Below are 10,852 nucleotides of genomic sequence, written 5' to 3'. Positions count from 1 at the left end.
GGCCAGTGAAAAGCATATCATTGAAGAGAATAAAGATTGTAAACAGAAGAAAATTTTGACCATTAAAGCGTTGGTAAACAGATGTTTTCGCAAACAAATGTGTAAGTGTTGGTTTTCAAGTGAATATTAGGTAAGAAGCATAAGCTTTGTGTTGGGTCGCTTCCTGTTGCTAATAATTGTTTTGAGCTTTGACTTTTCTGGCACTAATGCTGTTTAGTCATCTACAAATGAAAGAATCGTTTATCGAGTGAATCTCTCGCGTGAATCTAGATGGATTTCAAAAGTAATACACAAGTTTTGAGTGACGCGACGCTCAGGAGGGACGCGTTTTTTTTTTCGCCTAAATCCGCGTTAAACATCGCGCGCGTGACGCGAAGTCCAAAGGCGCTTATTGTGTTGAAAGGAGCTGAAATGGTTTCTTTTGTGTCTAGTGTGTGACGTCATGGCGCAGCTCCAATCAGAGCCCGGAAGCCAGTGGGCATTGGCCCCTCATCCGGCGAAACAATGCTCTGAGTTTTTCATAATGAGGTTTACAGTGTTTGGTGATTGTATGGTCAAAACGTGGAGATCTTTTGCGCTTAGAAAATGACTCTCTCTGTTTAACTTTACTCTTAAGGATCGACAGTTTCGGTTAAATATGGCGTCAGTTTCTCACGAAAATGTATCGCTCGCGATAGAGGAAAGCGCTTGGCTGAGCCGTGCTTGAGGAAAGCACGCAAGCTTCACTTGCGCGTGGTGAACAACGCCAGCTGCGAGAGTACAATCGTCAGTAGCGGTGTCTCCTGGAAATGGAGAAACAAATACCCGACTCAGTAATTCTTGAAGTGTTCAGGTACTTTACGAAAAGAGAACTTGGGGTTTTGGCTCAAGTTTGCCCGCGCTGGAGAAGAATTGCGTACGATCGTTCGCTTTGGTGTGTTGTTGACATGAATGATTTTTGGCCTGCGGTTGATGAAGAGACGTTGTTGATGTTGATCAGGACGCGTTTATCTTCGGTAAAAGCTCTTAATTTGGGCGGCTGTACCCTCACAGCCAAGGTGGCTAAAGAACTCGCGAAAAGATGCCATCAACTCCGCAGTCTGGTCTTTTACGGAGCGGAGGTTGAAAGCGAAACGGGACACGAAGGTATACGCGACTTTCCAACGGGCTTAGAACTCATGGATTTACGCTACTCGTGGGGAAATTTCAAGTTTATGAGAAGATTACCGAGGCATTTTACTCAAATGAGATACGTTGGATTAGGGATGGACTCATCTGAGAGTCTCGTGCCTGATGTTTTTGCGAAAATGAGGAACTTGCGCATTCTTGATTGCACGGATTGCGAGACACTGACTGATGACGCACTTCTCAAGGTCTCGATGAATTGTCCGCACTTAGAATCGATATGCTTGAACGAATGCAAGAATTATCGGGGAAAACACCTTTATCGAGTCCTAAATAACTGTAAATCTGTTTCAACACTGCTTATTCGTTTCACAAAGATCACCGATGAGGCACTGATGGCAGTCAGTTGGGAAAAGACCGTGGTGAAAGAACTCGATTTGACCGGTTGCTATTTCGTGACAACCACTGGCCTTTCAAACGTGATTTCTAGGTTGCCGGATATTCGCTATTTCAAAATGAATCAATGCGGATTTCGGCACATTCTTCATTTGAGAATTTACCAAGAAGTTCGACCAACGTTGGCCTACAAATGTTTAGAGACTTTAGATCTGCGATGGAACTTTCTACTGTCGGCGGAATGTTTGGAGGGCGTTCTGCGACATTCCCCGTCCCTACGATACTTAGGAGTTAGTCACTCCCCAAGGATACCCCCCTCAGTGATAGCTGAGATGTTTAAGTTTGTTTCCAAGTTGAGGATTTTGGAGTTTGGACCTCTTCGTAAGGAGGCCTTGTCAGAAAGTTCATTAGTACCCAACCTTATCAAGATGTGCCCTCTTATTGAGGCAGTGTCTTTAATCAATTTCAAGTTGATTGATGATTCTGATGCGGACTTGGTCCAGGAACTTAGAGACAAATGCAAACACATCAGGGAAGTTAAACTCTGCAGTCCCCGCATTGAGCACGTCGCCATTGGTAACAGTGGAGAAACCATCACTGTGGAACGACTCCTTATCAAAATGGAGAGCCTACTGCCAAGCCCAGAGAACACACTTGGCAAAGTAATCAACAAATTGCATGTTTAGGTAGTTCTTTTTTATAATCATTAAAAATCTTCATTGTACATAGTAGCCAGATGTTGCAGATAAAAAAAAATATATTCATTCTATTTTCACAATCAGAAATTAATATTCAACATTACAGTAATCACCAGTGTATGATATGAGACATTTTCAACTTATGGATTAAGTTGATCATATCGATTTAAAGCCATTCCTTTGTTAGCAGATGGCCGTACTTAATGGACTTCTTAAATATCAGCATTGGATTTTATTATTCCTTAAAAAAATCTCAAATTTCAAATTCTAATGAATTTCCTTTGGGAAAAACATCCAATTTAAAAGAAATTTTACTTCGCCCAGATACTGCAAGGATCTCTCTTTTTTTCACCGAGGTTGAATTCAATTATGGTTCATTTCTATCTAGTTACTTTTTCATTCTTTGGAACTATTTATGTCATCAGTTGTATTGATTTTGAGCAAACAGTCTGTACCTTTATGAAGATTTTTTTCTCAGTAAGCTTTTGTGTTTTGCAACTGAAATTTGGTGTATTACATTAGTTCCCTCTGTTTGCTGCCCAAAATTCACCTCAAATGGGATTATTGTCAAATTGATTTCATTTTTCTCAACATTGTAAATAATGCCAACATAGCAGAGTGTGTACCAAGCAAGCTGGACAGTGCAGTGTTGTAAGGAGAATTAATATAGCAGTGATGGAGCAGAAAGGAAAGTTTCTCAAGAAATTCCCTATGCATTATTTATCCAACATTGTTTAAGTCCTTCCAACTAGTCTTTGTTAAGATTTGCAACACCACTATTTCTTGTGTGGGAGTTTTTTTTCTAAATGTATTCAACCCTGTTGTTATGGAAAGGCCTAATTATATGTTTAAAATGATGTCTATGTTTCCAAAAGTGGCACAGGTGAATTTGACTTGAGAGTTAAGCCACACTGAATAATCTTAAGTCACTTGAGTATTTCCCTTTTTCTTTTAAGCTAAGGGCTTTGCCATTTCAATTCCTCTAAAGGATACTTTAAACCAACAATTTTTTTGTTCAGTAGTTTTGAATAATTCACAATAGGTAATTGTATATCTCACACTTTACTCACAAATTTAAGTCATTGCTTGAAATCATTTACATAACAGGCCCTTCTGCTAGTCATTTCTTCTTTGTCTTGCTGTAGAAGTCAAGTGGTGTTGCAAATCCTTTGTCTAAATGTTGTGTAAGGACTTTAAAAGAAAGAAGTTATTCTAGGACTGGATCCTAAAAATATAGCTCAAAATGTTGAAAATCTATAATGACCAAAAAAGAACATTTAATGCAGTGTATTTATATCATATAATTATGACAAATTTCTTTGAAAAATTGTTAAGAAATCACAATGTTAGTGGTGTATGAGTGGTGTAGCTCAAACTATGTAAATGATGTTTTGAAGAGTTGCCAAGAAAATTGTTATACAATAGCTTGTATGTGTCATATCTTTCTTTTTGAAGTATTTGCTAAAGAAATTATGCCTACTGCCATTCAAAAGTTCTGACAGGTATGTTGTTATTAAGCTACCTTTTTACTTGACACCCAATTTAGCAAAATGCTACAAATCATACTGAAGGTTGATTACTTCAAAATTTTGATGATCCATATCACTTTTATGTCAAAATTTTAAAATATTTTAGCATAGTAAGCTACATTTGGAGATGCATTCATTGATTTTCTTTTATGTTTCGTAGTTATGATGGGCATTTTCTGTTTCTGTAGAAAAGAAAAAGATATATACACAACCCTACAACTGTCCATAGCAGCCCAAAAATTCCAATTTCAAACTAGTAGTTATCTGTTTCTGTAGAAAAAAAAAAGATAAATAATTTTTTGAATGAACAAGCTGAACATTCCCTCTTCCTGGGTTTCTTTAGAGCAGATGCAGAGTCACACAACCCTACAACTGCCCATAGCAGCCCAAAAATTCCAATTTCAAACTAGTAGTTATCTGTTTCCGTTTTTCCACAAGCTAAGTACCCTCAATCATATTTGTCCCATTTATTTCAACAAATTTTGACTTAAAACATCATTTGATAAGTGCAAGCTATCGCATGTCTTAGTTCCTGTTTTCCCTCCCACACAAAAGCCAAATAATTGCAGAAAATTAAACTCGCCATTCGATAAAATTTTTTTCCTGAAAAATTTGGTTGCAGAGACTAATAAATATTGTGATAAGTGATCGTAAAATCGTATTATATAAAAGGTCAGGTAACATGTTTTTGTTTTTTGGTAAAGTTAAGGGGTCACATGACAGGGTTATCCACAGGCCTATTCACCTGTTCAGCAGTCTGGTCGCTAGTTTTCATGCCTGTCCTCGGTCAACATGGCGGACGTAATGATAGCGTTTCTGGAGCTGAACAGTTTGTTTTAGGGAGACTTGCCTACTGTTCAGTTTTTACTCCCGTAGAAATATTTAAGATTACTTATTTGATGTTTGCTTACATGGAGAGGCCATTTTAAATGGCTCAAATGGATCCTGAAGTTGCGAATCGCCTCCACAAGGAAGGCGCGACCCTGATAGTTTTGGACGTTCCCGAAGGCACCGAATTCGGTATTGATTACTTTTCATGGAACGTTGGTCCACGATTTAAAGGAGTAAAAATGGTACCACCCGGGCTTCATTTTATATACTACAGCGCAGTAGCTGGTGGAGGAGAAAGCGCTGCGAGAACGGGCCTATTTCTATTCACAAAGTGTCAAGATATCTTTGTTATGAAATGGGATCCGAGCAGTGAGGATGTGATTCAAGTGGTTTGTAATGAAGAAGAATTAACAAGATATAGGCAAGGTATTGTATTTTTACATTTTCATGCTGATATTTTTTAACCCATGAGTGACCAAGATAGGATTTCTTCTTACAAGATAAATTTATCACTCAGACAAGTAATGAGAATAAAGAAAAATATACTTGTTTTAATTGATCCTATACCAAACCTTCAGTACCAACATCATAAGAATTGTATAGCAGACAGTAAGGAGAATTACTAATAAGAACCCTCACAGCGCCTCTGTCTACTAAGGGGTATAAATGGTTACTGGCAGATTATCAGGGAAGTCCAATGAAATGATTTAGGGTAACCTTGCAATGGACTGGCATCTCATCCAGGGGAGAGTAAATATATTCCTAGTGGCTTCTTGCCATAGACACCAGAATGAGCTTGGCTTGAGTACAGACTTTACTTTTCATTGTTAGTGTAGTGTGCTAATTGGTAGAGTTTGAACATGCATGAAAATTGTATATGTGCGTCTGATAACCGTGTGTCTGAGCATATAAAATGCATCTGCACAGCAAACATGTAGACTGATACTATAGAGTGCTGAAAGTTTAAAACAGAGAATTGTGTGAATCACTAGCAGTCATGGTGCTCACAATATTTTTAACACAGTTTGTGATTTTATTTTTCGACATGTATAGGTTTACAAGATTTGGATTCTTTTCTTGGTCCCTATCCTTATGAACACTTGAAGAAATGGGTCTCCTTGACCAGCCATATAACTAAAGATTTACTAGATAGACTTCAACCTGTATGCAAAAAGATTTCTTCAGCAACTGAGCTTCCCCAACAGCCATCACATACAAGAGCAAAGCCTTCAATGTGTGAGGACACCATTTCTTCATTTGCGCACAATCCAGATTCTGTGATAAGATTTTCAGAGATTCCCAAACAGAAGTTCCCAGAGGGTGCCTCTCCAGCAGAAATTAGCAAACACAACATGGACAATAGTTATGTTCTTGGTAACATGATCAGTGGCATGAAAGGTAAGTATTTTTGTGGGACCTGTAACTCATTTAAGAAGTTATAACTGTTTAAAATTATGCTCTCCTCCTCTTAATCCTGTAACTCCTGGGTCAAATTTGTAATTCTCCTTACTGTCAACTACACAATTCTTATAATGTTAGTTCAGAGAATTTAGTATTGAATCAACTAATTATCCCCAAATTTATATTTTTCTTTATTCTCATTACTTATCTGGTTGATATTGTATTGATATTGTAAGGAGAAATTCTGTCTTGGTCACTTGTGGGAGTTAAAGGATTAAAAGTGAATCTTGAATTTATTTTCTGAGCTTGTTTTAATCAAACTATGAAAAAATACATGACAGCTTCATTCAGCCAATTTTTAATCTGAAAGTTTGCAGATTGCCTCAACATTTTGATTTCAAAGAGTAATAAGCATCTACTATGATACTTCCACAAAGTATCACCCCTGAATCAAACATTAACCCTTTACACCCAACATCATAATGCATATTCTCCATACTGTTCTCTACACATTTCCTAGGTTCTAACAAGGAGAATTTGTAAAACCATCCAGAAATTCATTAGTCACTGATCATTTCCTTCATTCCCATGACTTAAACATTTGATTCAAGGGATAGGACCTGATCATGGTTTTATCTGAATTGTGTCTTTCTTGTTTCCTTTTCATTGCTTCTTTTTCTTTTTTTTTTATCATCCAAGACAGAAAGGAAATTGTTGGTGAACTTCAGTTTGCCTTTGTGTGTTTCCTTGTTGGCCAAGGTAGATATTTTGCGTTTATTTATTTATTTTCATTAATGTAAATATTATAGTGCAGTTAAAAGCTGTTTTTTCAAGAGTGTGGTTGCCCTACCTTTGTCACTTCCTGCATGGTTATTAAGGGCAACTATACTCTCTATGTAGTTTATAATTGTTGTAGTTTATGTGTAACTGTTGTGTATAGATAAAGTTGTTGTTGTTTTTGAGACATTCCATTAGTAGACAACCTATTTGACCTCAGCCACAACTAAATTTCATTTTTGAGGGGGCTATTTCTTGATATTTTGAGTTGTTTTCTGACTTTCAAACTCCTGAATATTAAGTCTCAATAAAGTATAAAAACAGCAGTGAATATAAACCAGAGAGAGATAAAACATAGCTGTGAGTTAGACTTTGTTTTGGAGAAGAAAAAAAAAAGCGGTACCTCACTGAAATGGATAATTAACTAAAATTTTACATTTTTGGCAGTGTATGATGCATTTGAACACTGGAAAAGACTTCTCAATCTGCTGTGTAGTTGTGATGAAGCTTTGTCAACTAACAGTGAGATATTTGATGCCCTGATAGGTAAGTAGTCTGTTTTATCACTGAGTTTTTCAAAGCACATACCAATCAATTTGAAATCTATCTATAATTTGGGAAAGAGTGACTAAATTGTGTATGATGGAGTTAAATGGTAAAATTGGTGGATTTCATCCTTCTACTCCAAAGATCTCATTAGTTATTTTCCTTACTGTCTGCCATTCACTTCTAACGAAGTTATTTTGGCAAATTTGTTAAATTAAATCGGTTATTAATTCCTAGTTGATATTTTTCTCTATTCTCATCAATTGTCTGCTTTATACTGTAAGGAGAAATTCTTTCTTGGTCACTCATGGGAGTTGAAGGGTTTAAAAGAGACTTAATCTTTTAACTCCCAGTTCAAATTTGTAATTCTCCTTACTGTCAACCATACAATTCTTATAATGTTAGTTCAGAGAATATAGTTTTGGATCAGCCAATCATTCCCCAAATTGATATTTTTCTTTATTCTCTTCACTTGTCTGGTTGATCTTGTATTGATATTGTAAGGAAAGTCATTCTGTCTCGGTCGCTCATGGGAGTTAAAGGGTTAAAGTGATAAGATACTGGCACAGGATTTCTTCTATGAGAAAAAAATATTCAAGAGTTTTTGTCTGTTAAAAGATGGCTGACAAGGAAAAATCCTAAATCCCTTTTGGGAATAAAACCTGATATCCAGGGATTCCCAGCTCCTATGCTCTACAACTGAATCACAGAGACTCTTTGGTGAGGTGGGCCAATACAAGGTTCAATTGTGACATGCATCCTGTGTACCATTATGATCAGCCGTGTTGAAAGCATTATATGTGTAAATGAAAAGGTTGTAAATTTCAGCTTGGTTATGAAACAGAAAAGATTTTTCTTTGTCTCATCTGGAGTGTGGGGTAAAGAGTGTGGGCAAAAGGAAAAAAGTATTTTTTATTAGCTATACCAACCATCTTGTCAACTACTGCATGTCGACAAGATGATGTTAATCCAAAACAGTGTCCTGTATATTGTTTCTGACTTGGTAGCTTATTTTTGTAACTTAAGACTTTTTTCCTATTTGGAGAGAAGGTGGAGATATGCAGGACTGGGAAAAGAAAAGACCCTCTGTCATTGCTACTGTATTGATGCATCAGACTGCTTTGTATGAGGGGTACTTGTTACAAAACCTAAAATGACTCCTGATCAATTTCTGAATTCTCCTTTCAAACAATCGTGTATTCCCTTGTGAAACTAAAGGAGAAGTTGATGTTGCATAAAAAGCCACTGAGAATTTTTTTTCCCTACAACCCATCAGTTGAACATTATAGCCACATCACACAAGTGTAGTAAAGTTGATTTTTATATTCCTTCTTTTCTTTGTATACAAGTTTTTAATTTGTTTTCTTTTGTTCTTTATTAAGTTACTACTCTGCCTTGTTTCGCTTAGGTGTGTTGCATTTTCAAGTGCAAGAAATTCCAAAAGATTTCTTTGTGGACATTGTGTCAACCAACAATTTCCTTACCACAACATTGCAGGTAATGGCCAGTGAGGATAAATATTATTTTCTTAGTAAAGAGTCGTAATTGCTAACAGGAGAACCTATTTGAAACAGATAGCCTTGGCACTATCACCAGTGTCAGCTGAATACAGCTTTAGTAAACTGCAGGATGAAATTAGTGTTGTAATCTTGAAATGGAACAAAAAGAACATTCAGCTAGCTTTAGAACCTAACCCTTCCAATTCAATCGAATAACGCGTCACAACAACAATTTTAAAGGTTTTAATAATGAAAAAAATTTAACCGGTAACTGAACGTTATTACCCCACTAAAAGTATATCTAATAGTTAATTACATTAAGGTACATAAGTTTAAGATACTTCCTATCCCTAACATCATAAAAGGATAATCGAGATAGTGGAGAGGTGATGTTCATTTAAAGAAATTTATGAAGAGAAGTCATTACCAAAACTAGACACCCAGCGGAACTTAAAAATCGATGAGGCTGAGGCCTCGAGAAACTGTTTCCGTCCCGAGCCTCCCGCAGCTTCATTTTCACGCTTGACCCTTTAAAACGCTTCCACAGGGTGTTTCTGTTTAGGTCAATTTTTTTTATACTTTTATGAAACGCTCTATGGAGATTTAGATTTCCGAAATTAAGATGTAAAACAACACTTATTATCCCTGAAATTATCTTGTATCAGATCGTATTAGGCATCTTTGAGCTTAGCCGAAAATCTTCCTAATCCTTTAGTCCTGTTACTTACGTGATTGTTTTGTTCTGTATTTCTTTGTTTGTATAGTAATTATCTTAACTCGATGTCGTGTATGCTGTTGTTTATCGCCTGGTCAACATTTCCCCGCTTTACTCTATTTTATTCTCCATTCGCTTTTTCCTCATTCCTTGCCTTATTAATCGTTCAGGTGTTTTTCTCCAACATGGAGAGTTCGACGACTGCGGATAAAAAGTTAGTGGACAAGGCGCGGCGATTTCGGCTTCATCTAACCAAACGATTCAACTGGGATTTTGAGAGCGAGCCGGAGGAGTTTGCACCAGTTGTGGTTGAAACATGATGCGTAAACACCGCTTGTACTGAAATCGGTTCGGAGCTGGATTACACTGGTAAAAAATTTGTCATCAGCAGTGAATGTAAACTTTTTTTTTCTTTGTTGGGCCGTCAGGAAAACCATCAAAAGGTCACAAAGCCATTCCATTGTTTATGTTAAAAACTAGAGGGTTTGCTGGTTTTCCAGGAATAGCGATTGGGACGGCATGAGGTGTGTGCGTTGAAGAAGGGAATCATCTCGATTGTACTACCGTAGTGCTTGCTATAACAAACCTGCATTGCCTAGCGCGCACACCTGCAGCCAGCGAGCTGTAGATTTGCTCTAGAGGTACTCGCGATGGCAAATATACTAGACAACAAAGCGCTACCTGTTCAATTTTCCCTGCGTGCCTGGCTGGCGTGCTCTGGATAAAAAAAATCTCTCCCACTTCAATGAGTGTCTGCGACATGGCTACTGTTTTTATGGATATTACTCGTGATATTTTTTTAACACAAATCTGAACGCCATCATCATAAAATTCTGGCCGTGCTCTTACTGGCAATATCAGTCAAAATTTATACCTCTGATTTAAGTGTTTAACTGTGAAGCGGTGTTCATTCAAAGTAATGAAACTTTCAACAGCCCACTTAACGGCACATGCCCTAAAAGAAGTATGTCTGCTTTTTCTGTGAATAGGATTCTTTTATTTCCTTTTCTCATCTTAAACTATGATAGATTTTAAAACCGCGATGAAAAAAGGAATTAGTAAATGAGACAACTATTTTTTTTTTCTTTTTACCGCAAAAGTCATCGTGTACCATGAAATTCCAGACCCAGTACTCTACAGTGTAGTAAAACTCTCAGTAAAAAAAAAAAGCTCCACGTTCGACTGGACGGCGTGTTTTTGCTTCTTATTCTGTTCACTTACGATGCCGGCTTGGGTAAGCCTTCCGTGCTTATTTTTCCAATAAGCCGGAAATCCTTAACCCTTCCCTTAATCTATCACATGCAATATTTTAAAATAAATGTTACTATTTTGCTCGAAATAGCGATCGAGCCCGGT

At 37.1% G+C, this 10,852-nt stretch overlaps 2 protein-coding genes across 2 annotated transcripts; both read left to right on the top strand.

Annotated features, from left to right (window-relative positions):
* Nucleotides 1–222: 222 nt before the first annotated feature.
* Nucleotides 223–3,622, top strand: LOC113682344 (F-box/LRR-repeat protein 12). Its single transcript, XM_027199505.2, has one exon. The coding sequence runs from the start codon at nt 789–791 to the stop codon at nt 2,184–2,186; it is 1,398 nt and encodes a 465-aa protein (XP_027055306.1). The 5' UTR covers nt 223–788; the 3' UTR covers nt 2,187–3,622.
* An 867-nt stretch (nt 3,623–4,489) lies between these two features.
* On the top strand, nt 4,490–10,680 carry LOC113682336 (protein AAR2 homolog). The gene is made up of 6 exons (XM_027199499.2): nt 4,490–4,984; nt 5,612–5,956; nt 6,659–6,718; nt 7,184–7,282; nt 8,691–8,779; nt 9,667–10,680. The coding sequence occupies exons 1-6, from the start codon at nt 4,657–4,659 to the stop codon at nt 9,814–9,816; spliced, it is 1,071 nt and encodes a 356-aa protein (XP_027055300.2). The 5' UTR covers nt 4,490–4,656; the 3' UTR covers nt 9,817–10,680.
* The last annotated feature ends 172 nt before the right edge of the window (nt 10,681–10,852 follow it).

Source organism: Pocillopora damicornis, chromosome 7 (genome assembly GCF_964200805.1).
Source record: "Pocillopora damicornis chromosome 7, jaPocDami1.2, whole genome shotgun sequence".
NCBI classification, from domain to species: Eukaryota; Metazoa; Cnidaria; class Anthozoa; order Scleractinia; family Pocilloporidae; genus Pocillopora; species Pocillopora damicornis.
Note: the sequence above shows the minus strand (reverse complement) of the source record. Positions and strands in the feature narration are given on the sequence as shown.